The sequence below is a fragment of the Stegodyphus dumicola genome, chromosome 10 (genome assembly GCF_044657685.1).
Source record: "Stegodyphus dumicola isolate Sdum_Otavi_A_Nest chromosome 10, ASM4465768v1".
Classification (NCBI taxonomy): domain Eukaryota; kingdom Metazoa; phylum Arthropoda; class Arachnida; order Araneae; family Eresidae; genus Stegodyphus; species Stegodyphus dumicola.
This window is the reverse complement of record NC_140777.1, coordinates 181708711-181736053: the sequence shown is the minus strand read 5'-3', so window position 1 is coordinate 181736053 and position 27343 is coordinate 181708711. Positions and strand designations below refer to the sequence as shown.

Genomic DNA, 27343 nt, shown 5'->3' with positions numbered 1-27343 from the left:
TTATTATGTATGATTATTTAAATAATTTTAATTCTAGGCGTGATGTAATCAGATCTCTGATTGGTTATAGAATATTTGTGCATTAACGATCTGTAATCAGCTCCCTGATTGGTTACTGAAAATTTGTGCATTACCGCGCCATTTTAAAATTTAATTTCATATCTTCGAATTCCTACAAAGATGTCTGTTTCGAAAATGAATGTTGTTATTGGTAAGTACCAATAATTATTGGTATCGGAATAAAAAAAATGCCCTTTGTACTTCAGGGAGGGGCGGTAAAGGATCTTCGAAATCTTAAAAACAATACCTATTGTTTTAGGGTTTTTTGTTTTTCAATTTTGTTTTGTTATTTTTAATCTTTATGATCCATTAGTTTAGCTCTAAATTGCTTTATCTACTTATAATTTTTTAAAATTTTTTTTATTCCTGCCCTTGATATTACATTTTTCAAATTTTTTTCATTGATATCTAAATTATGATTCCGTTTTTTTTTGTGGTACTTATCAATAAACGACAGGTTAAATGACTCAAAAAAATGTAAGTACATATTTTTCTTTTACTTTATAATTGTATACTTCAATTTTTGTGTAACAAATTAATACACTATTTTCAAAAATTGCTGAGATAATTATTGTCACATATGTTTTAATGTTAATTATATTCTATATAACGTATTTTTAGTAATATTCTTTTAAATGTTGTTGTAAGGTTTTTAATTCGATATTCAATTTAAGTAATATTTTAATCTAATTAAACGTTGGCACCATGTTTTTATAGCGGTGTTTTTATTCTCTTCTTTGCTATATGTAAGTAAGGGACTTTTTTAATGATATTTATTTATTTATTTTTTTTTTTTTAAGTTTCGAATACTTTACTTTGCGTAAAAACAGCGTTTTTCAAGATGGTTGACGATTGTAAAAACCGCGCCAACGTAAATCGCCAAAAATCCGTGCAACCGTCTACCAAAGTAGTACCTAAGCAACAAATATACTTTTCATTTCAATAGTTTACAATTATAATTAACAATAAATTCAATTAATCTTTAAATTGCATAGTTTATTTTACAATCAGAAAACACTCTAAACCTATGTTCAAATCATTTAAAATTACCTAGTACTAAATCATCCATTCCAGAAAATACATCCAGAGCAGATAGCCGGAAACGACCATCTTACACCGAAGGGAATATATAATCCGCATAGGAGCCTTGTTTTAAATAGCGTTTAATAGCTCCAGTTTTACCTTTCGTCAAAGCTTTCACGACAGCAACAACAAGATCTCTTTTATCCTGCAAAGAAATGCGCTTTAAAAAAATATTCATATACGTTAACCGAAAAATAATTTTAGATAGAGATAAAATAATACTTACTTGATAATAATATTACTAATAATATTAGATATTAATAATACTTAGAGATAATAAACATTACATAGATTGAATTTTGAACAAAATGAAATGAACGACCGCATCGTTATGCATGCGGAAGGACACTGTTTATCTTACCTCGTTTTATGCTTTAAAACCCATATTTCTTTTAGTAAGCTTCAAAATTAAATTTAATATTTCACACATATTAATGAGCATATCGCTGTTGCTTGCGTACGGGTTCGTGTTAGATTGAACGCACAAGTCCGATAAAAAGTTAATAAAATTTATTCTTATCAAAAGAAATATAACAACACGATTGAATTTTCCTCGGAGATATTTGTGCAAATGTTCGCAATATCACGCAGTATAATCAGTAGTGGTGCTACTTTGGTAGATGGTTACACGGATTTTGGCGATTTTTCTTTTGGCGAGTAATACGACTTATGGTAAACCAATTGCTGGATAAGTTATTTATGTTAACCGATATTTTGTTGTCATTTTATTTAAAAAATAATGCGTTTTATTATGCATAAATTCCTTGTTTTAAATATTATTAATGGCTTCTAAATATTAAAAATCAATTTAATTTTGCATTTTTATTTGAAATAAAAATTTTATTGTTTATGATATTTTATACTGTGGATGATGTAATCAATGACGTCACCTTACTTTAAAAGTAATTAATTTTAATATCTATAAATTTAATCTAATGTTTTAAACATTATTTATGGCTGTTAAATATTAAAGTACAGTTTAATTTTGCATTTTTTTAAATGATTCTATTATGTATGATTATTTAAATAATTTTAATTCTAGGCGTGATGTAATCAGCTCTCTGATTCGTTATAGAATATTTGTGCATTAACGAGCTGTAATCAGCTCCTTGATTGGTTACTGAAAATTTGTGCATTACCGAGCCATTTTAAAATTTAATTCATATCTTCGAATTCCTACAAAGATGTCTGTTTCGAAAATGAATGTTGTTATTGGTAAGTACCAAGAATTATTGGTATCGGAATCAAAAAATTGTCCTTTGTACTTCAGGAAGAGGTGGTTAAAAGATCTTCGAAATCTTAAAAACAATACCTATAATTGTATTTTTTTCAATTTTTTTATATTTTTAATCTTCATGATCCATTAATTTGGCTCTAAATTGCTTTATCTATTTATAATTTTTTTTTAAAATTTTTTATTTCTGCCCTTGATATTACATTTCTCAAATTTTTTTCATTGATATCTCAATTATGATTCGGATTTTTTTTTTTGGTACTTATCAATAAACGACAGGTTAAATGACCCCCAAAAAATTTATATATTTTTCTTTTTCAAAGTACATATTTTTCTTTTACTTTATAATTGTATACTTCAACACTATTTAAAAAAACTGCTGAGATAATTATTGTCACATATGTTTTAATGTTAATTTTATTTTATATAACGTATTTTAAAGTATTTGAATTTAGTAATATTTTAATTCTTTTAAATGTTGGTATAAGATTTTTAATTCGATATTCAATTTAAGTAATATTTTAATCTAATTAAACGTTGGCACAATGTTTTTATAGCGGTGTTTTTATTCTCTTCTTTGCTATATGAAAGTAATAATACCTTACTTTAGTATTTTATACTCATAGTAAATGTATTTATTTACACTTGCCTGCCATCTTAAAAAACGACATTTTCAACAAAAAATTAATCTATTACTTTTAACGATGTTTATTTATTATTATTATTATTATTATTATTATTATTATTATTATTTTAAGTTTCGAATACTATTTACTATGCGTAAAAACAGCGTTTTTGAAGATGGTTGTCGATTGTAAAAACCGCGCCAACGTAAATCGCGAAAAATCCGTGCAACCGTGTATCAAAGTAGCACCTCAGTGGTTATACTTCAGACTACTAAAAGTAAAAAGTTAGAATACAAAGCAATGCAAAGAGAAAAGAAAAATCTAAAGATAAAGTTAATTCAGATATCTCAGTTCCCGCGGAACTAAAGAAATCGCATGGACAGTAACTAAGCAACTCAAGTGAGATGAGATATGACTATTATGCCGCGCTGAACTGAGATGTTTTTTCTCTAGCTTTTAATCGGCCGCGAGAAACTTCTGGTAATTACTTTGCTTCTCAAGATTTCTGGAAAACGAAAGAGTAGAATTACGGTTACAGCCAACATAGTAGTCAATTACATTTATTGAAATTAAATATAAATTAACGAGATAAACTTTTATTGTATTTTTACTGTACCGGTATAGCTTCCTTTTTAAAATTTTCATGCTACATTAATTAAAAAAACCTGATGTGTACACCACATGACTTCCTTGCACGGAATATTAAATTATACACATTTTTTCTTGCATTTTATTTAAACATATTGGATTGAACTAAATCTTCTTCGTTTGGTTTTGGTTTATTGAGATTACGGCAAAGCACACTAGAACTATGTGCCTAAGAGGAGGGATGCCTTCGTGGAGGACTTTTTAAGGGAAACTGGCTCGTATACACGTTACACATGGAGAAAACGACGAAAATGCCCATGCAGCCAGCCCGTTCGCAGGATTCGAACCTCGGACCGAACTACCAGTGTTCAGTGACTTTACCGCTCGGCCACTTGTGAGCCTAAATCTACTTCGTCGATAGCGCATAAACCACAATAGAATAAATACAATCTTTAAAATTCACTATATTTATTTACCACAGAGAATTCAAACACTTATTTCTTCGAATAAATTCCAGAATGGATTAAACATGATTTAATTCACAATAATAAAAGAAGACGTTATCTTTGTTGTTGCGAAGCTTAGTTTCTCTAGATTGGCAACACATCCGCTATTCTGCCAAGTTTGAAATGTAAACAAACATGCCCGCTATCGCAAAATTCATTAGGTTTAGCTGCAATTAAACAACTTTTTAATTGTTGATAAGTCCACAAGTATTGCATGCAGATTTACTAAAGGCATAAGAAACCTCAACCTAAAGATAAGAACAACATAATTCAATCATTTTTAAAGAGTACGCAAAGAAACTGAAATCATGGAGCCGGTTAACAGAGTGGATATATACCCTCTTAGATTAAAAAAGACGATGCACTATGAAGAGTTATCCGAATGGGACGAAAATCGGTAGAAATGATGTAGTACATGTACAGAAAAGCAAATGATTACAGTTTGAGAAAAATTTGATGATTTATTGATGTGATAGAGCTTCACAAAGTGAAAAAGTCAGTCACGCGTTTGTCCACCTCTGACCCTTATGCAAGATTCGGCTTGGCATCGATTGATAGAGGTTGCGGATGTTCTCTTGAGGGATATCGTGCCAAATTCTGTCCAATTGGCGCGTTACATCGTTAACATCCCGAGCTTGTTGGAGGACCCTGCCCATAAAGCTCAAACCGTGCTCAATAGGAGAGAGATCCGGCGACCATGCTGGCCAAGGTAATGTTCGGCAAGCAGTAGAAACATGTGCAGTGTGGTGGCAGGCATTATCTTGCTGAAATGTAAGCCCAGGGTGGCATGACATGAAGGGCAACACAACGGGCCTTAGAACTTCGTCGATGTACCGCTGTGCTGTAAGGTTGCGACGGATTACAACCAAAAGGATAAAATGACTATGAATACTATGAAATGAAATGGCACCCCAGACCATCACTCCTGGTTGTCTGCCGGAAGACCGTGAGGTTGGTTTTCACACCGCCGGGCGTCTCCAGCATAGACTTCCAGACTGGCCTTCGCTGGTCATCGGGGCTCAGTTCAAAGCGGGACTCATGACTGAAGACGATTCTACTCCAGTCAATGACATTCTAGTGCGAATGAGCAGGACACCACTGCAAACGGGCTTGACGTTGTACAGAGGTCAATGGTAGTCGGCGCAAGGGGGGTCGTGATCTCAGCCCCCTTTCTGTGATCCGTCTATGAATGGTCCTTGCGGTCACTGAAGCACTAGTTGCACGTACAATGGATGATAATGGTGCATCTGGGGCTGTGAATGCCTCTCTGACGATTGCTCGGTCTTCACGTTCTGTCGTTTCTCTAAGCCTACCGCTTCCTTCTTGACGCTGTGTGCGGCCATGGTTCACCCATTCCTCCCAACATTGTCTAACGGTGGCGTCGCTCCTGCTCAAATGTCGAGCTATTCGCCGATAAGACCAACCGACTTCTTTGACCCCAACTACACTACCTCTCCCAAATTCTGACATCTGCGCATATTGTCGTGGCCTTCGAGATAACATGGCCTGGTTAGCTACTAGTGACGTCACGAAAGGCGTCCGATTCTTCCGTGACTTTCTTTGCTTCAGATTTAAATGCGAGCGTTTCGTTCGATGTTTAGAGTGTTTTGTTTTTAATAATGCATAATAATTAAATTTCCAGAGACTTGAAAACGTATATAAAAGGTCGTATATTCATTTGCAGTTAAAATTAATAACTTAATGAATATTATTTTTTAAGAAATATTCACGAAATTTTCTATGCCATGTTTTAGGTTATCTTGTGCATTTTTTTTACACTGTATTGTAATAATTTGTTAGGATACATTCAAAAAAGAAAGTATTGAAATAAGTAAATAAAAAGGCTGTTATTTATTAACATAAAAAATGTCTTTACAGTTTGAGAAGGAGAGGAATGAAAGGAATGAAAAGATTTAGAAATATAAATAATTCACTAACAAATGTAAATATAATTTAGCAAATTAAAAGACATAAAAAATAATTTTTCCTTAAAACTATAAATATTTCAGAGCTTCCAAACATTATGCAAATGTATTTTTAATTCATTTAAATTACTATCTAATAAAATGAACAGAAAAGCCACAGAAAAAATTTAAATCTCAAAACTTCGTAAATTAAATAAATTACAATTTTGCTGCAACATTACAGAAAACGAATAATTTTTACATATTTATATGTTATCTAAAGCAATAATTATAAGAATATTTACATCATTTAATAATATTTACATTATTAGTTATATGTAGATGCATAATAAATAATACATTTACAAATAAAAGCCATCCATATAATGTTTCACAAAAGCGTAAAATCAATAAATTTGCCAACGAAAACCTCAAAACAACTATACATAGAACAGACCATCATTTCTGTCTAATTAGAAAATACTGTGCAAGTTGTACTAGTATACTGAAGCAATAATTAGTCGCAATTGATAATTTATTTTGAAAAATTATGTAGTATTATCAAATAATAAGGAAACAGCAAAAGGATTAATAAATTTAAATGTAAAAGATACATTATTGAAAATATATTTGAACTGCATCATATTTAGTACACTATTTTTAAAAAATAAAACAATGCCATTTACATACGCATATCTTTTCATCACGTATTCTTAATTTTTTAAAGTTTCCTTTCATCGATTTTTGTATGCATATTATTTTGAAGAACTTTAGTATAATTGTTTAAACAAATATTTGAAACGGTGCTCATTATTTTTTTAAATCTGCTAGAAAAGGGAATTCCACACATTAAACAAGTTTCATGAACATCAAACATGTTAATGTTTTGTACATATATCTCGGTAAGTTTGACCAGTAAAGAATGCTGTTCAACTTCTTTACTGGTTCTTCTTTACTTTCAACTGGAACAACTTTATCTCCTAGATAATCTGCTACATCTATATGAAGCGATACAAAGATACTTTTTTAATTTTAGGATATGGATGAAAACTGAGCAATAGAATATAAATACCAGCAACAGATTTGTGTAAAATAATATTTGAAGTATTTGAAATATTTAATTTATTTGGTAACGTAGAAGAAAAATCCTCAAATGATGCTATGTTGTCCTTTCTCAAAAATTCATTAAAAATATGCTTCTCCATCTTAGCTCTTTTTTTTCCTCCCTGCTCATCCTCTGAGAGGTTGGACTTTCAGATAAGTATTTTCGACAACCAGAAAAAATGCATGGGTAAGCATCGTTATTTAATTTAGGATGCCCTCTACACATCTGAATAAAAGTACCTTCGTTTGTTGGTAAATAATCATAGCGAATAATATCATCTTTTCGAAATGTTTTTCACATTGAATTCATCTGCGATCACTTGAAATAAAATTTTTCCTTGGAATTTTTTTGATCCATAAATCCCGTTTTACTGTAAAAATATACAGCACGCAATCAACGTAATAAGAAGTCTTCGCTTGCAGTGTCCACACAATGCAGTGCGAAGGGTGAAAGTTCAGACGCCTTACGTGACGTCAAATCACGTGATTCTGCAGCTGACCAGGCCATCTAATCTCGAAGGCCACGATATTGTTCGCGCACCTGTATGCAACGCAAAGTTACTGTGTACCAGACTACACGGAATGAAATTCGTGAAGAATTTATGACATGGAATCGTCATTTCTCCTCTTAAATATCCTGCCAGTTGCGCAGATCAGATGTGCTGTAGGACAACCGTTCATTCATTGGCAACCAAAATGTAAAATTTTTCACTTTCCGTCAAAACTTGTATGCATATCAATTTGTGTCCAGTTTGCTTTATATCTTCTCAGAGAGTCTTTTTTTTTTTTTTTTTTTTTTGTCTAAGAGTGTAGTTACCGTGAAAGCCGAAATTGGAGAATGTCGACTTTCACCGGAGAATATCAACATTCACCAAACACGTCGGTGAAAGACCGAATATTTCACTACATTCTTGTATATTCGAACCCTCACCGGTGTCGGTGTATGTCGACAATCACAGATATGCTGTGGTGAAAGTCGAAAAGAGAGGTCATAAAGTGCCATAATAGTTCAAGTTGTTGCAATAAATAAGATTTGAATCACATAATTTAGTAAGTTTTTTATTACTGTTTTATTTTCTCATTTAGAACGTACTGTTGCGTGCGTACGGGTTCGTTATGAAATGAATGCACAAGTCCGATGAAAAATGAACAAAAATTTATTATTATCACAACAGAAATGCTTAAATTTTCTCAAATTATCATGCAGTATCACAATATCTCACAGTAGTTATCTTTTAACTACTTAAATGTACAATAGAACGTAATTCAAAACAGCTAAAGAACGCTAATCCGGGAATTCGCTATAATCAACAACGGCAGTTTTCTAAACAACAACAAACTAAGCAACTCTACATAACATTAGCTTTTTAAATATCAAATTCGTAACAGTACTGTATAATTAAGTAAGTTTTTAACTTCTATTATTTTCTTTTCTCATTTTGAATGTATTGTGTATTTTAGGTTCTCATGTTCTTAAGTTATTATTTCAAGTCTCAAGTGCGTTTTTTTTCGCGACTGAATGACGGAGAAGAAAATATAATATTGTTATATGTTCAACATTCACCATTAGTACATGGTGAATGTCGACATTGACCTGTGTAAGTCAGAAATAACAGTATTTGAAAAATATTTCGGACATACACCAAGAGACTATGTGAATGTTGACATTCATCGGTGAAAGTCGACATTCTCCAGATTTCGGTGTTTCACCGTAACATATATGCATATATTTATATACGTTTGGTGTGGCCGATTGCAACCAAAATACGAGGTGCACATCTACATGTTATAGCAGTCCTATATACAAAATTTCAATGTTCTGAGGCTACTCGTTTTTGAGTTATGCGAAATACGTAAGTATGTACGTAAAGACGCCACGAAAAATTCTCTTCAGAATTAATTTTAAACCATTTTTTTTGGAAGAAAAGAGTCTTTTATTCTTACGTACAGATGTCACGCAAAAATCACTGAGAAGGGTAACAGAGTGGATATATATATAAATATATTTATATACGTTTTGTGCGGCCGATTGCAACCAAAATACGATGTGCACATCTACATGTTATAGCAGTCTTATATACAAAATTTCAACGTTCTGAGGCTAATCGTTTTTGAGTTATGCGAGATACGTACGTACGCACGTACGTACATACATACGCTCGTACAGACGCCACGAAAAATTCTCTTCAGAATTAATTTTAAAGCCGTTTTATAATTTTTTTGAAGGAAAAGAGTATTTTATTCTGTCCTTACGTTCAGATATCACGCAAAAACATCGTTAAATTGCATTCGATAGCGATCAAAATGGATATTTTCGTTGAAATATGCTGCCTGAAACTTTTCGCGATTACAATACTTCCTTTTTACTTCGTACAAGGAAGTAAAAAGGAACATTTTGCGTTAATCAACTATTATTATTAACTTAAGCAACGGTTCTAGTTTGGTAGATGGTTGCACGGATTTTGGCGATTTTTCTTTTGGCGAGTAATACGACTTATGGTAAACCCACTGCGGGATAAGTTATTTATGGTAACCGATATTTTGTTGTCATTTTATTTAAAAAATAATGCATTTTATTATGCATAAATTCCGTGTTTTAAATATTATTAATGGCTTCTAAATATTAAAAATCAATTTAATTTTGCATTTTTATTTGAAATAAAAATTTTATTGTTTATGATATTTTATACTGTGGATGATGTAATCAATGACCTCACCTTACTTTAAAAGTAATTAGTTTTAATATTTATAAATTTAATCTAATGTTTTAAACATTATTTATGGCTGTTAAATATTAAAGTACAGTTTAATTTTGCATTTTTTAAATGATTTTATTATGTATGATTATTTAAATAATTTTAATTCTAGGCGTGATGTAATCAGATCTCTGATTGGTTATAGAATATTTGTGCATTAACGATCTGTAATCAGCTCCCTGATTGGTTACTGAAAATTTGTGCATTACCGCGCCATTTTAAAATTTAATTTCATATCTTCGAATTCCTACAAAGATGTCTGTTTCGAAAATGAATGTTGTTATTGGTAAATACCAATAATTATTGGTATCGGAATAAAAAAAATGCCCTTTGTACTTCAGGGAGGGGCGGTAAAGGATCTTCGAAATCTTAAAAACAATACCTATTGTTTTAGGGTTTTTTGTTTTTCAATTTTGTTTTGTTATTTTTAATCTTTATGATCCATTAGTTTAGCTCTAAATTGCTTTATCTACTTATAATTTTTTTAAATTTTTTTTATTCCTGCCCTTGATATTACATTTTTCAAATTTTTTTCATTGATATCTAAATTATGATTCCGTTTTTTTTTGTGGTACTTATCAATAAACGACAGGTTAAATGACTCAAAAAAATGTAAGTACATATTTTTCTTTTACTTTATAATTGTATACTTCAATTTTTGTGTAACAAATTAATACACTATTTTCAAAAATTGCTGAGATAATTATTGTCACATATGTTTTAATGTTAATTATATTCTATATAACGTATTTTTAGTAATATTCTTTTAAATGTTGTTGTAAGGTTTTTAATTCGATATTCAATTTAAGTAATATTTTAATCTAATTAAACGTTGGCACCATGTTTTTATAGCGGTGTTTTTATTCTCTTCTTTGCTATATGTAAGTAAGGGACTTTTTTAATGATATTTATTTATTTATTTTTTTTTTTTTTAAGTTTCGAATACTTTACTTTGCGTAAAAACAGCGTTTTTCAAGATGGTTGACGATTGTAAAAACCGCGCCAACGTAAATCGCCAAAAATCCGTGCAACCGTCTACCAAAGTAGTACCTAAGCAACAAATATACTTTTCATTTCAATAGTTTACAATTATAATTAACAATAAATTCAATTAATCTTTAAATTGCATAGTTTATTTTACAATCAGAAAACACTCTAAACCTATGTTCAAATCATTTAAAATTACCTAGTACTAAATCATCCATTCCAGAAAATACATCCAGAGCAGATAGCCGGAAACGACCATCTTCCACCGAAGGGAATATATAATCCGCATAGGAGCCTTGTTTTAAATAGCGTTTAATAGCTCCAGTTTTACCTTTCGTCAAAGCTTTCACGACAGCAACAACAAGATCTCTTTTATCCTGCAAAGAAATGCGCTTTAAAAAAATATTCATATACGTTAACCGAAAAATAATTTTAGATAGAGATAAAATAATACTTACTTGATAATAATATTACTAATAATATTAGATATTAATAATACTTAGAGATAATAAACATTACATAGATTGAATTTTGAACAAAATGAAATGAACGACCGCATCGTTATGCATGCGGAAGGACACTGTTTATCTTACCTCGTTTTATGCTTTAAAACCCATATTTCTTTTAGTAAGCTTCAAAATTAAATTTAATATTTCACACATATTAATGAGCATATCGCTGTTGCTTGCGTACGGGTTCGTGTTAGATTGAAAGCACAAGTCCGATAAAAAGTTAATAAAATTTATTCTTATCAAAAGAAATATAACAACACGATTGAATTTTCCTCGGAGATATTTGTGCAAATGTTCGCAATATCACGCAGTATAATCAGTAGTGGTGCTACTTTGGTAGATGGTTACACGGATTTTGGCGATTTTTCTTTTGGCGAGTAATACGACTTATGGTAAACCAATTGCTGGATAAGTTATTTATGTTAACCGATATTTTGTTGTCATTTTATTTAAAAAATAATGCGTTTTATTATGCATAAATTCCTTGTTTTAAATATTATTAATGGCTTCTAAATATTAAAAATCAATTTAATTTTGCATTTTTATTTGAAATAAAAATTTTATTGTTTATGATATTTTATACTGTGGATGATGTAATCAATGACGTCACCTTACTTTAAAAGTAATTAATTTTAATATCTATAAATTTAATCTAATGTTTTAAACATTATTTATGGCTGTTAAATATTAAAGTACAGTTTAATTTTGCATTTTTTTAAATGATTCTATTATGTATGATTATTTAAATAATTTTAATTCTAGGCGTGATGTAATCAGCTCTCTGATTCGTTATAGAATATTTGTGCATTAACGAGCTGTAATCAGCTCCTTGATTGGTTACTGAAAATTTGTGCATTACCGAGCCATTTTAAAATTTAATTCATATCTTCGAATTCCTACGAAGATGTCTGTTTCGAAAATGAATGTTGTTATTGGTAAGTACCAAGAATTATTGGTATCGGAATCAAAAAATTGTCCTCTGTACTTCAGGAAGAGGTGGTTAAAAGATCTTCGAAATCTTAAAAACAATACCTATAATTGTATTTTTTTCAATTTTTTTATATTTTTAATCTTCATGATCCATTAATTTGGCTCTAAATTGCTTTATCTATTTATAATTTTTTTTTAAAATTTTTTATTTCTGCCTTGATATTACATTTCTCAAATTTTTTCATTGATATCTCAATTATGATTCGGATTTTTTTTTTGGTACTTATCAATAAACGACAGGTTAAATGACCCCCCAAAAAATTTATATATTTTTCTTTTTCAAAGTACATATTTTTCTTTTACTTTATAATTGTATACTTCAACACTATTTAAAAAAACTGCTGAGATAATTATTGTCACATATGTTTTAATGTTAATTTTATTTTATATAACGTATTTTAAAGTATTTGAATTTAGTAATATTTTAATTCTTTTAAATGTTGGTATAAGATTTTTAATTCGATATTCAATTTCAGTAATATTTTAATCTAATTAAACGTTGGCACAATGTTTTTATAGCGGTATTTTTATTCTCTTCTTTGCTATATGAAAGTAATAATACCTTACTTTAGTATTTTATACTCATAGTAAATGTATTTATTTACACTTGCCTGCCATCTTAAAAAACGACATTTTCAACAAAAAATTAATCTATTACTCTTAACGATGTTTATTTATTATTATTATTATTATTATTATTATTATTATTATTTTAAGTTTCGAATACTATTTACTATGCGTAAAAACAGCGTTTTTGAAGATGGTTGACGATTGTAAAAACCGCGCCAACGTAAATCGCGAAAAATCCGTGCAACCGTGTATCAAAGTAGCACCTCAGTGGTTATACTTCAGACTACTAAAAGTAAAAAGTTAGAATACAAAGCAATGCAAAGAGAAAAGAAAAATCTAAAGATAAAGTTAATTCAGATATCTCAGTTCCCGCGGAACTAAAGAAATCGCATGGACAGTAACTAAACAACTCAAGTGAGATGAGATATGACTATTATGCCGCGCTGAACTGAGATGTTTTTTCTCTAGCTTTTAATCGGCCGCGAGAAACTTCTGGTAATTACTTTGCTTCTCAAGATTTCTGGAAAACGAAAGAGTAGAATTACGGTTACAGCCAACATAGTAGTCAATTACATTTATTGAAATTAAATATAAATTAACGAGATAAACTTTTATTGTATTTCTACTCTACCGGTATAGCTTCCTTTTTAAAATTTTCATGCTACATTAATTAAAAAAACCTGATGTGTACACCACATGACTTCCTTGCACGGAATATTAAATTATACACATTTTTTCTTGCATTTTATTTAAACATATTGGATTGAACTAAATCTTCTTCGTTTGGTTTTGGTTTATTGAGATTACGGCAAAGCACACTAGAACTATGTGCCTAAGAGGAGGGATGCCTTCGTGGAGGACTTTTTAAGGGAAACTGGCTCGTATACACGTTACACATGGAGAAAACGACGAAAATGCCCATGCAGCCAGCCCGTTCGCAGGATTCGAACCTCGGACCGAACTACCAGTGTTCAGTGACTTTACCGCTCGGCCACTTGTGAGCCTAAATCTACTTCGTCGATAGCGCATAAACCACAATAGAATAAATACAATCTTTAAAATTCACTATATTTATTTACCACAGAGAATTCAAACACTTATTTCTTCGAATAAATTCCAGAATGGATTAAACATGATTTAATTCACAATAATAAAAGAAGACGTTATCTTTGTTGTTGCGAAGCTTAGTTTCTCTAGATTGGCAACACATCCGCTATTCTGCCAAGTTTGAAATGTAAACAAACATGCCCGCTATCGCAAAATTCATTAGGTTTAGCTGCAATTAAACAACTTTTTAATTGTTGATAAGTCCACAAGTATTGCATGCAGATTTACTAAAGGCATAAGAAACCTCAACCTAAAGATAAGAACAACATAATTCAATCATTTTTAAAGAGTACGTAAAGAAACTGAGATCATGGAGCCGGTTAACAGAGTGGATATATACCCTCTTAGATTAAAAAAGACGATGCACTATGAAGAGTTATCCGAATGGGACGAAAATCGGTAGAAATGATGTAGTACATGTACAGAAAAGCAAATGATTACAGTTTGAGAAAAATTTGATGATTTATTGATGTGATAGAGCTTCACAAAGTGAAAAAGTCAGTCACGCGTTTGTCCACCTCTGACCCTTATGCAAGATTCGGCTTGGCATCGATTGATAGAGGTTGCGGATGTTCTCTTGAGGGATATCGTGCCAAATTCTGTCCAATTGGCGCGTTACATCGTTAACATCCCGAGCTTGTTGGAGGACCCTGCCCATAAAGCTCAAACCGTGCTCAATAGGAGAGAGATCCGGCGACCATGCTGGCCAAGGTAATGTTCGGCAAGCAGTAGAAACATGTGCAGTGTGGTGGCAGGCATTATCTTGCTGAAATGTAAGCCCAGGGTGGCATGACATGAAGGGCAACACAACGGGCCTTAGAACTTCGTCGATGTACCGCTGTGCTGTAAGGTTGCGACGGATTACAACCAAAAGGATAAAATGACTATGAATACTATGAAATGAAATGGCACCCCAGACCATCACTCCTGGTTGTCTGCCGGAAGACCGTGAGGTTGGTTTTCACACCGCCGGGCGTCTCCAGCATAGACTTCCAGACTGGCCTTCGCTGGTCATCGGGGCTCAGTTCAAAGCGGGACTCATGACTGAAGACGATTCTACTCCAGTCAATGACATTCTAGTGCGAATGAGCAGGACACCACTGCAAACGGGCTTGACGTTGTACAGAGGTCAATGGTAGTCGGCGCAAGGGGGGTCGTGATCTCAGCCCCCTTTCTGTGATCCGTCTATGAATGGTCCTTGCGGTCACTGAAGCACTAGTTGCACGTACAATGGATGATAATGGTGCATCTGGGGCTGTGAATGCCTCTCTGACGATTGCTCGGTCTTCACGTTCTGTCGTTTCTCTAAGCCTACCGCTTCCTTCTTGACGCTGTGTGCGGCCATGGTTCACCCATTCCTCCCAACATTGTCTAACGGTGGCGTCGCTCCTGCTCAAATGTCGAGCTATTCGCCGATAAGACCAACCGACTTCTTTGACCCCAACTACACTACCTCTCCCAAATTCTGACATCTGCGCATATTGTCGTGGCCTTCGAGATAACATGGCCTGGTTAGCTACTAGTGACGTCACGAAAGGCGTCCGATTCTTCCGTGACTTTCTTTGCTTCAGATTTAAATGCGAGCGTTTCGTTCGATGTTTAGAGTGTTTTGTTTTTAATAATGCATAATAATTAAATTTCCAGAGACTTGAAAACGTATATAAAAGGTCGTATATTCATTTGCAGTTAAAATTAATAACTTAATGAATATTATTTTTTAAGAAATATTCACGAAATTTTCTATGCCATGTTTTAGGTTATCTTGTGCATTTTTTTTACACTGTATTGTAATAATTTGTTAGGATACATTCAAAAAAGAAAGTATTGAAATAAGTAAATAAAAAGGCTGTTATTTATTAACATAAAAAATGTCTTTACAGTTTGAGAAGGAGAGGAATGAAAGGAATGAAAAGATTTAGAAATATAAATAATTCACTAACAAATGTAAATATAATTTAGCAAATTAAAAGACATAAAAAATAATTTTTCCTTAAAACTATAAATATTTCAGAGCTTCCAAACATTATGCAAATGTATTTTTAATTCATTTAAATTACTATCTAATAAAATGAACAGAAAAGCCACAGAAAAAATTTAAATCTCAAAACTTCGTAAATTAAATAAATTACAATTTTGCTGCAACATTACAGAAAACGAATAATTTTTACATATTTATATGTTATCTAAAGCAATAATTATAAGAATATTTACATCATTTAATAATATTTACATTATTAGTTATATGTAGATGCATAATAAATAATACATTTACAAATAAAAGCCATCCATATAATGTTTCACAAAAGCGTAAAATCAATAAATTTGCCAACGAAAACCTCAAAACAACTATACATAGAACAGACCATCATTTCTGTCTAATTAGAAAATACTGTGCAAGTTGTACTAGTATACTGAAGCAATAATTAGTCGCAATTGATAATTTATTTTGAAAAATTATGTAGTATTATCAAATAATAAGGAAACAGCAAAAGGATTAATAAATTTAAATGTAAAAGATACATTATTGAAAATATATTTGAACTGCATCATATTTAGTACACTATTTTTAAAAAATAAAACAATGCCATTTACATACGCATATCTTTTCATCACGTATTCTTAATTTTTTAAAGTTTCCTTTCATCGATTTTTGTATGCATATTATTTTGAAGAACTTTAGTATAATTGTTTAAACAAATATTTGAAACGGTGCTCATTATTTTTTTAAATCTGCTAGAAAAGGGAATTCCACACATTAAACAAGTTTCATGAACATCAAACATGTTAATGTTTTGTACATATATCTCGGTAAGTTTGACCAGTAAAGAATGCTGTTCAACTTCTTTACTGGTTCTTCTTTACTTTCAACTGGAACAACTTTATCTCCTAGATAATCTGCTACATCTATATGAAGCGATACAAAGATACTTTTTTAATTTTAGGATATGGATGAAAACTGAGCAATAGAATATAAATACCAGCAACAGATTTGTGTAAAATAATATTTGAAGTATTTGAAATATTTAATTTATTTGGTAACGTAGAAGAAAAATCCTCAAATGATGCTATGTTGTCCTTTCTCAAAAATTCATTAAAAATATGCTTCTCCATCTTAGCTCTTTTTTTTCCTCCCTGCTCATCCTCTGAGAGGTTGGACTTTCAGATAAGTATTTTCGACAACCAGAAAAAATGCATGGGTAAGCATCGTTATTTAATTTAGGATGCCCTCTACACATCTGAATAAAAGTACCTTCGTTTGTTGGTAAATAATCATAGCGAATAATATCATCTTTTCGAAATGTTTTTCACATTGAATTCATCTGCGATCACTTGAAATAAAATTTTTCCTTGGAATTTTTTTGATCCATAAATCCCGTTTTACTGTAAAAATATACAGCACGCAATCAACGTAATAAGAAGTCTTCGCTTGCAGTGTCCACACAATGCAGTGCGAAGGGTGAAAGTTCAGACGCCTTACGTGACGTCAAATCACGTGATTCTGCAGCTGACCAGGCCATCTAATCTCGAAGGCCACGATATTGTTCGCGCACCTGTATGCAACGCAAAGTTACTGTGTACCAGACTACACGGAATGAAATTCGTGAAGAATTTATGACATGGAATCGTCATTTCTCCTCTTAAATATCCTGCCAGTTGCGCAGATCAGATGTGCTGTAGGACAACCGTTCATTCATTGGCAACCAAAATGTAAAATTTTTCACTTTCCGTCAAAACTTGTATGCATATCAATTTGTGTCCAGTTTGCTTTATATCTTCTCAGAGAGTCTTTTTTTTTTTTTTTTTTTTTTGTCTAAGAGTGTAGTTACCGTGAAAGCCGAAATTGGAGAATGTCGACTTTCACCGGAGAATATCAACATTCACCAAACACGTCGGTGAAAGACCGAATATTTCACTACATTCTTGTATATTCGAACCCTCACCGGTGTCGGTGTATGTCGACAATCACAGATATGCTGTGGTGAAAGTCGAAAAGAGAGGTCATAAAGTGCCATAATAGTTCAAGTTGTTGCAATAAATAAGATTTGAATCACATAATTTAGTAAGTTTTTTATTACTGTTTTATTTTCTCATTTAGAACGTACTGTTGCGTGCGTACGGGTTCGTTATGAAATGAATGCACAAGTCCGATGAAAAATGAACAAAAATTTATTATTATCACAACAGAAATGCTTAAATTTTCTCAAATTATCATGCAGTATCACAATATCTCACAGTAGTTATCTTTTAACTACTTAAATGTACAATAGAACGTAATTCAAAACAGCTAAAGAACGCTAATCCGGGAATTCGCTATAATCAACAACGGCAGTTTTCTAAACAACAACAAACTAAGCAACTCTACATAACATTAGCTTTTTAAATATCAAATTCGTAACAGTACTGTATAATTAAGTAAGTTTTTAACTTCTATTATTTTCTTTTCTCATTTTGAATGTATTGTGTATTTTAGGTTCTCATGTTCTTAAGTTATTATTTCAAGTCTCAAGTGCGTTTATTCGCGACTGAATGACGGAGAAGAAAATATAATATTGTTATATGTTCAACATTCACCATTAGTACATGGTGAATGTCGACATTGACCTGTGTAAGTCAGAAATAACAGTATTTGAAAAATATTTCGGACATACACCAAGAGACTATGTGAATGTTGACATTCATCGGTGAAAGTCGACATTCTCCAGATTTCGGTGTTTCACCGTAACATATATGCATATATTTATATACGTTTGGTGTGGCCGATTGCAACCAAAATACGAGGTGCACATCTACATGTTATAGCAGTCCTATATACAAAATTTCAATGTTCTGAGGCTACTCGTTTTTGAGTTATGCGAAATACGTAAGTATGTACGTAAAGACGCCACGAAGCCACGAAAAATTCTCTTCAGAATTAATTTTAAACCATTTTTTTTTTTGGAAGAAAAGAGTCTTTTATTCTTACGTACAGATGTCACGCAAAAACATCGTTAAATTCCATTCGTTAGCGGTCAATATGGATATTATCGTTGAAATATGATGCCTGATAATTTTCGCGATCACAATACTTCCTTTTTACTTCGTACAGGGAAGTAAAAAGAAACAGACATTTAACACACAATATTTTCCCTCAAAACTCGGCTCGCGCTGCATTGCACGGGGGAGTAAAAGAATATTAATTATAATTCTGTTAACATTAGCTATCTAAATACAAAATTCATATTAGTATTTAATTACTAATACACTAATTTGAAGTCATAAAAAATGAAACATTTCTGTGATCTGAAATAAAATTTTATTTCAGGTAATTTCTTTGCCTACATTTAGCACGAGTAGAACGCACGGCTTGGTTTTGTTTTTCTAAGATCACGTACACATGTGATATAGGGACATTTAGCCGACAGAACATTCAATCCACAGTACGTATAGCAGACAACGCGTAAATGCAGGCAAAAAAAAAAAAAAAAAAAAAAATCTGAAATGTTTCAGATTTTAAATTACGTCCAAAGGGGCGTTTTTTTAACGTTTTGAGTGTTACCTTTATTTATTAAATATCATGTTCTTTGCACTTAAACCATAAAATTCAGTTCAAGAGCAATATCGCAAAATAATGTTAAATTAAGCATATCTTTAGAATTTCCGATATACACAGTCTCGCGAGCTGGAGATAAAAGTATTTTTTTTCTATATAACGTTGCCATTTCTCGCTTTTAAAGCACTGAGTTTGTAAATCAAAAATTCGTTAAAGTTTTACAAAATATAAAATCTATAATAAAACAAATTCTAAATTTGGGATTTCAGATGCCCATATTCGCAGTAGGATTTCGTCATTCAAAATTCGATGGCTCTATGTACCATTGTTTTATCACAATGCGAGAAATAGACAATCATTTATGCAGATTTTTCATTATTTAATTTCTTCAAATATAATGCAGGACTCTAACATTTTGTGGCAACAGTTTGAAAAGTGAACCGACGTTTATGAGTCCGACGCAAAATCGCAAAACGAAAACAATAGTCCTTCAGGGAGAAAGCCCCTTTGGACTAAAAAACGTGCTACAAATGTTTCAGTAAAATTTGTCCACATTAATCTGATAAAGGGCTATTTCTAGCGTACATGACGAGAAAGTTTATGGATAAATACCCCACTTTTGTTACTTGTAGGAAGTAAAAGAAGTATTGTAATTGCTAAAATTTTCGGGTATCATATTTTTTTTTTTTTTAAAAGTCCATTTTGACTGTAAGGACAGAATAAAAGACTTTTTCCCAAAAGGCATTCTAAAATGGATTCAAAAGAGATTTTTTCGAGATGTTTGTATGTACCTATGTATTTCGCATGACTCAAAAACGAGTAGCCTCAGACCGGTCAAATTTTGTATATGCTATAACATGCAAATTGTGCACCTTCCTTTTTGGTTGTCATCGGCCGTCTCAAAAGTGTATATATATGTAACCCAATTTGTTAATTGGCTTGGCGAGCTCAGTTTTTTTACTTCCTTGTACGAAGTAAAAAAGAAGTATTGTAATCCCGAAAAGTTTCAGGCAGCATATTTCAACGAAAATATCCATTTTGACCGCTTTCGAATAAAATTTAACGATGTTTTTGCGTGATATCTGTACGTAAGGACAGAATAAGACTCTTTTCCTCCAAAAAAATTATAAAACTGCTTTAAAATGAATTCTGAAGAAAATTTTTCGTGGCGTCTGTACGAATGTATGTACGTACGTATCTCCCATAACTCAAGAACGAGTAGCCTCAGAACGTTGAAATTTTGTACATAGGACTACTATAACATGTAGATGTGCACCTCGTATTTTGGTTGCAATCGGCCGCGCCAAACGTATATAAATATATTTATATATATATCCACTCTGTTACCCGGCTCAGTGATCACAGTTTCTTTACTCTTATATGTTTGTAAATTGTACATTTTTTGCTTTAAAAATGATTGAATTATGTTGTTTTTGTCTTCCGGTTAAGGTTTTTATGCCTTTAGTAAATCTGTATGCAGTATTTTTAGAATTATCAACAATTTTAAAGTTGTTTAAGTGCCGCTAAGCCTAATAATTTTTTTGATGGCGGCCATTGCTTGTTTACATTTGAAACAGCAGAGTAATGCATTTGTTGCCAATCTAGAGAAACGTAGCTTCGAAAAAACAAAGATAACGCCTTCATTTATTATTGCGAATTAAATCATGCTTAATCCTTTCTGGAATTTTTTCGAGGAAATAAGTGTTTGAGAGATTTACTTTGTAATTTTTAATACAGATATTTTGAGTTTTTATGTATTTTTGCCTTGTCGCGAAGTGAGAACTGAATTAATTGAATGAGAAATACTCAATCGTCTGTGAAAGCTGTTTCTTTTTTTTTGTTTTGTTTGCTTAATTTCTTTTATACATCGTTCTAGCTTTATTATAGTATTTGAACAGAACGTGTGGCAACGATTAGATAATTCTTTAAATGATATATATTTTGTGCATTCTGAGTTATAATATGAACGAAATATAATACTGTTAAGTGAACCTAATGCCAGAGTGTCGCTATGGTAAACAAATAGCGTGAATTTTAAAGAATGCATTTATTCTATTGTGGTTTATGCACTCTCGGCGAAGTAAATCTAATTCAATCCAATAAGTTTTAACGAAATGCAAGAAAAAATGCGTATAATTTAATATTTCGTACAAGGAAGTCATGTGTTGTACACTTTAGATTTTTATTCTTTTATGTTGGTAAATTGTGCATATTTTGCTTTCAAAGGCATTGAATTATGTTGTTCTTATGTTCCGGTTAAGGTCTTTACGGCTTTAGTTAATCTGCATGCAATAGTTGTATTTTATTAAGAATTTAAAAGTTGTTTAGTGTAACTAAATCTAATAGAACAGCCTACATTTGAAACTTTTGTCATACACAAATGTGAATTCGCACCTTCAGTTATCATTTTGCCGAGTAAAATGTCAGTTTTGTGCACTGGCAAATCTGCCTTCTTGTTCGCTGGGCGATTGTTTTGGGGTAGAATAATTTTAATTGTAGGAATTTATTTATTTTAATTGTTTTAACTGTATTTTCTTCTTTATGCTTTTCTATGTTCTTCAATTTTTTAATGATTATATTTTAAGTTTATATGTATATCTGTCTTGCCTCGAAGTGAGAACTGATTTAATTGAATGAGAATGAAATTCGAGAAAATAAATTTAAATGAACTGCAGCAAAAAAAAATGTGTGTAATTTAATAGGCCGAGTCATGTGGTATCAGAATTTTTTTTTTTTTTATTTAATGCTAAAGATACTATAAATTTTCTAGGAAAGCAATCATATTTTGGCGAAAATTTTGAAATGAGTTTCGAGAGCTGTCGGACATAGGAGTGAAACAATCTGATATGGATAGAAATGAGTAAGGCGAAAAAAATTTAGCCTGTCAAGGAAAATAATAATGAAACGGGAAAAAATTAAAATTAAAATTTTGAAAGCGTTGAAAAAGGATGCCATTAGTTAACGTTAAAAGGTTCATACAGCTAAATACAGTCTACTAAGTAAAGAAGTTCTACAGATTACCTTTTATACATCGAAAATCAAAATTGGGATTAAATGTCAAATTATGATTAACTACTAAAAATTTATTTATTTCTTTTTCCAAACGAACGATTCATATTCCCTAACGAGAAATTTCAATTCTCTTAGTTTGGGGAATATATGTCAAACCACATTGCCATGTTAGGCTAATATTCAGCAAGAATTAAAATCAAAGATGAGGTTTTAAAGAATTGAACCTCTGAGAACTAACAGGAATACTAACTTATTAGCATTTCAAAGTCTGATTATCATTTTATTGCATTTTTAATAATTATATTTGAATATAAATTTGATTATGAGGGGTTAAAACACTGCTTTTGGGATACAGGGTATCTTTCAGCGGCTGAAGGGGGCTCCCGAGGGGGAATGTTTCTTTTACTCATACATAACAAAGCGCCCATCTCCTGACCCTGCTGAAAAGACTTCTTTTAACTCACAAGGTAGTGACCCTCGAGGGTGCAACCGGAATCATTAACAAAGGCACAGGATTTCACCACTGATGAAATTTACTGCACTCTGAAATCACTCATCCTAGACAATGAACCTTTATGCCATCTTATCACAGTAGCATATGCCTCGTATTTCATTCAATTCATCATGTGTTGAGCTGCCCTCATATATCACTAAAACATTTTATAGCTTATTACTTAAAAAACTATTTACACAGACTTATCAACATTACATTTCATCGTCTTATAGGTATATTTCCATTATGAATTCCTTTCTGAGTATTTACCGTATTTTCCGGCGTATAAGACGCATCCCCCTTTTTATGCACATTTTTTTAAAGATAAAACTTTGAATACTGATCATTATAATGAACTTACTGTATTTTAAATATAAAGTAATACAAATACACATAATTTCTGCAAATATACAATCTGTCTGGGAAATAACACCTTTTAGTCTCCTTCGTCAAAACCCAGACACTGATGTCCAGAGCTGAATGAAGAGTCACTTTAAATATCTCCTAAATCAGCATCTGAGTCCTCATACAACAAATTGTTCTCTATACCAGTGTTTCCCAACCTTTTTTTCCTCGCGAACCAAAAGGAAGGTCCGAAAAAATTTGACGAACCCCCTATGTAGTCGTTAATGACAGGTTAAAAAAAAAAAGCAATAAAATTTGATAGAATATATATTTTTCATATTGCAGAATAACTGATTATATTAATCGTGAAACATTTAAATAAAACATTAATAAGACTAAAATGATGGCTATAAAAGTTGAAAACAAGATAAATTTAACAAACTGGTTCTTATGTTTTACATTTGGAAAAACTCTTAATGGGATATTTGTGGCTGTTTGATAGAACAAAGCAATTCAAAGTTAGGCTCAATATCTGACAATTTCAGTCTTAGATCAGGTTCTGCATTTAACCTGTTTCTGTATTTATCTTTCAGATAAGTATATGTTGAAAATCCTTTCTCGCACAGATATGTTGTGCAAAAATGGTAATAGAACTTCAATTGCTTTTTTTGACAGAACAGGATATTCATTTTGTATACTGAGCCAGAAGTCAATTAAAGACTGATCTTTAAAAATTGCTTCTAGAGAACTGTCACAAGATAACGTTATGAATTTTTTTTTTTTCCAGTATATTTAGAGAGGTTTTTTGAAATTACATTTCCTTGAAATGGATTACGTATCCAGTTGTTTGAGATGGATATAGTGCATCTGTTGGGAAAATAGTCATCGAAAGTTAATCGAAGATAGTTCAGATGTTCACATATACTCCTTTTAATGTTTTCGTCAAGTTTAATTGAATTTTCTGATGAAAAAGTGCTGACAGAATCGAAACATCCATACTCATTCATCTGCAGGCATTGAATCCAAAAACTGACCTTTTTCAACATAGCCTCAATTCTATCATATACACTGAAAATGGTAACACCCTCGCCTTGTAAAGATATATTTAATTCATTCAGGTTACAAAAAATGTCAGCTAAATACGCAAGCTTTTGCAGCCAAAGAACATCTGATATACCAGAAGACAAATTAAACGGATGATCAATTTCAGACTTCAATTCAAACAAACGCGTCAAAACTTTACCACGGGAAAGCCATCTAACTTCTGTGTGAAGTAGTAAAGAAATATGGAAACTTCCAAAATCCTCACAAAGCGTACGGAATAGACGGCAATTTGTAGCACGCGATTTTATAAAGTTCACAATCTTCACAGCAACACTTAAAGTAGTAGATAACTCTGCAGGAATACGCTTACATACTAAAGCTTGTCTATGAATACAACAATGAGTCCATTGAATTTTCTCGTTGATCTTCTTCACCCGTGCCACAAAAGCAGAAAATTTTCCTGTCATTGATTTTGCACCATCTGTACACACACCCACACAATAAGACCAGTTTATTCCATTCTTTTCAAAATACCCATTGATCATGTCGAAAATCGCTTCTCCAGTTGTGTAGGTTTTCAAAGGTTTTGCAAATAGTACATCTTCTTGAACAATATTTGTAAAAAGATATCTAACGTAGACAAGCAAGACTGCTGCATTTGTTACATCCGTCGATTCGTCAAGTTGAATTGCAAAATAATTCAATTTTATTCTTTTTAGAAGTTCGTTCTCCACATAATTAGCCAAGTCATTAATTCTACGCGACACCGTGTGGTTTGATAAGGGAACTAGCTCAATTTTCTTTGCTGCCGTTTCCCCAAGCATACATTTGGCGATATCTTTCGCACATGGTCCAATTAAATTTTCTGCTATTGTATGCGCTTGTCCAAATCTTGCAATTCTATAACTTACTCAAAATGATGTTTCAAGGGCCATTTTACTATCTTCGTTTGAAGTCAAGGAAGAAGAAAGGGCTACACTTTTTGATATCTGCTAATTTTCTTTTGAAATATTCAAGAGGTTTATCTTTGTGTGTCGGGTGTTTTGTTTCAATATGTCTACGAAGAAGTGATGGTTTTAAACTGCTGTTGGCAAGAACTTCGTTACATATAACACAAAGCGGTTTAGGTTCCGACTCATCCCCAGTAAAATGAAAACCCAATTATAGATAGTCGCTATCATATTTTCGCTTTTTCCCTTTACTATCATTATTTCCTTTGTTTTTCGTTTGGTGAAACGGTACCTCACTACAGCTTTCAGTACTATCATCTCGATTATCGTGTCTCGTTTCTAAACGACCCGTTTTTAACCATCGATCCACAATAAAAATAAGCTATAATAATAATTAAATTAATAATTATTAAATCATTTACACGAGAACTTGACAGTCACAGTATCACTATCACTCAAGCTTTACAAGTGCTAAGCCTATGTATGAACGTCGACAGACAGACAGACAAAATAGACAGTTAATACAACACTACTCTCCCGGTTGTGAACAAGTATCTAATTCTAAAACCGATAGTATTTAACTTGATATTTATTTCCAATTGTAAAAAAAAAAAAAAAAAAAAAAAAAAAAAAATAAATAAATAAAAAATAAAAAAAAAAATCTGAAATGTTTCAGATTTTAAATTACGTCCAAAGGGGCGTTTTTTTAACGTTTTGAGTGTTACCTTTATTTATTAAATATCATGTTCTTTGCACTTAAACCATAAAATTCAGTTCAAGAGCAATATCGCAAAATAATGTTAAATTAAGCATATCTTTAGAATTTCCGATATACACAGTCTCGCGAGCTGGAGATAAAAGTATTTTTTTTTTTTTATATATATAACGTTGCCATTTCTCGCTTTTAAAGCATTGAGTTTGTAAATCAAAAATTCGTTAAAGTTTTACAAAATATAAAATCTATAATAAAACAAATTCCAAATTTGGGATTTCAGATGCCCATATTCGCAGTAGGATTTCGTCATTCAAAATTCGATGGCTCTATGTACCATTGTTTTATCACAATGCGAGAAATAGACAATCATTTATGCAGATTTTTCATTATTTAATTTCTTCAAATATAATGCAGGACTCTAACATTTTGTGGCAACAGTTTGAAAAGTGAACCGACGTTTATGAGTCCGACGCAAAATCGCAAAACGAAAACAATAGTCCTTCAGGGACAAAGCCCCTTTGGACTAAAATATATATATATTATATATATATTTTTAAAAATATATATATATATAAATATATATATATATTACATAGAAGGGAAAACTGCTGCAATGATTTTAAATATAAAGCAGAACATCACATTGATAAAATGTTTTAAATATAAATAAATGTTTGTAATAAAAAGAGAATAGTATTTGATTACTTCAATAAGAAGAATAAATTATAATGTATGAAATTGTTGATATAATTTGATATTAATGAAGTAATTTTGAAAAACAAATAAGGAAAAAAGAAATGAAAATATTGAAATTTATTATAGATTTCTTAACAAACAGGCAGCAAACAATCTGTTTTACAGTGGGTGTGTTCTTTAATTTCTGTGTTTTTTTTTAAATTTTTTTTTTTATTTTAATGGCGTTTTAAAAAATCCGCCATTACAATATTATTTTCGCGAACCATCGGTTGGGAATCACTGCTCTATACCAACCAGCGCGCGCATTACTAATGCCCCACTTCTTAAATGATTCAATAACTGTCTCTGTTTTCAGAGCATCTCATGAAGCTTTGGCCCATTCACAAATGACATATCGGCGTATAAAACGTACCCCGTTTTTCAGAGCTATTCACAAAGAATAAAAGTGCGTCTTATACGCCGACAAATACGGTAATTTCGATGCCAGAAATAGCCAGTCATGGTTCTGTTGATGATTCATCTATTATATGT

At 31.6% G+C, this 27343-nt stretch overlaps 2 protein-coding genes across 2 annotated transcripts in view; both read right to left on the bottom strand.

Moving 5' to 3' along the window:
• Positions 1–11400, bottom strand: part of LOC118184777 (nuclear factor NF-kappa-B p105 subunit-like) — a 66310-nt gene extending 54910 nt beyond the window's left edge. Inside the window, exons 1-2 of the mRNA XM_085826130.1 lie at positions 11048–11400; positions 1111–1288 (exon numbers count right to left, since the gene is read on the bottom strand). Of these exons, the coding sequence (XP_085682256.1) occupies positions 1111–1129 (19 nt within the window). The 5' untranslated portion in view covers positions 1130–1288; positions 11048–11400. The remainder of the gene's footprint in view (positions 1–1110; positions 1289–11047) is intronic.
• LOC118191547 (zinc finger BED domain-containing protein 5-like) lies at positions 1172–25275 on the bottom strand. Its single transcript, XM_085825172.1, has 4 exons — positions 24442–25275; positions 11048–11225; positions 6944–6999; positions 1172–1288 (listed from the first exon to the last, which is right to left on the bottom strand). The coding sequence occupies exons 1-4, from the start codon at positions 25273–25275 to the stop codon at positions 1172–1174; spliced, it is 1185 nt and encodes a 394-aa protein (XP_085681298.1).
• Positions 25276–27343: the final 2068 nt, after the last annotated feature.

Bases quoted from the DNA above. Each gene is read 5' to 3' on its own strand.
- LOC118191547 (XM_085825172.1), bottom strand. From the start codon at position 25,275: ATGCTTGGGGAAACGGCAGCAAAGAAAATTGAGCTAGTTCCCTTATCA. The intron at 7,000-11,047 runs GTAATTTTAAAT...CGCTTCATATAG, and splicing joins AATGGATGATTTAGTACTAG to ATGTAGCAGATTATCTAGGA. The intron at 1,289-6,943 runs GTAAAGAAGTTG...ATTTCTTTGCAG, and splicing joins TTGAAAGTAAAGAAGAACCA to GATAAAAGAGATCTTGTTGT.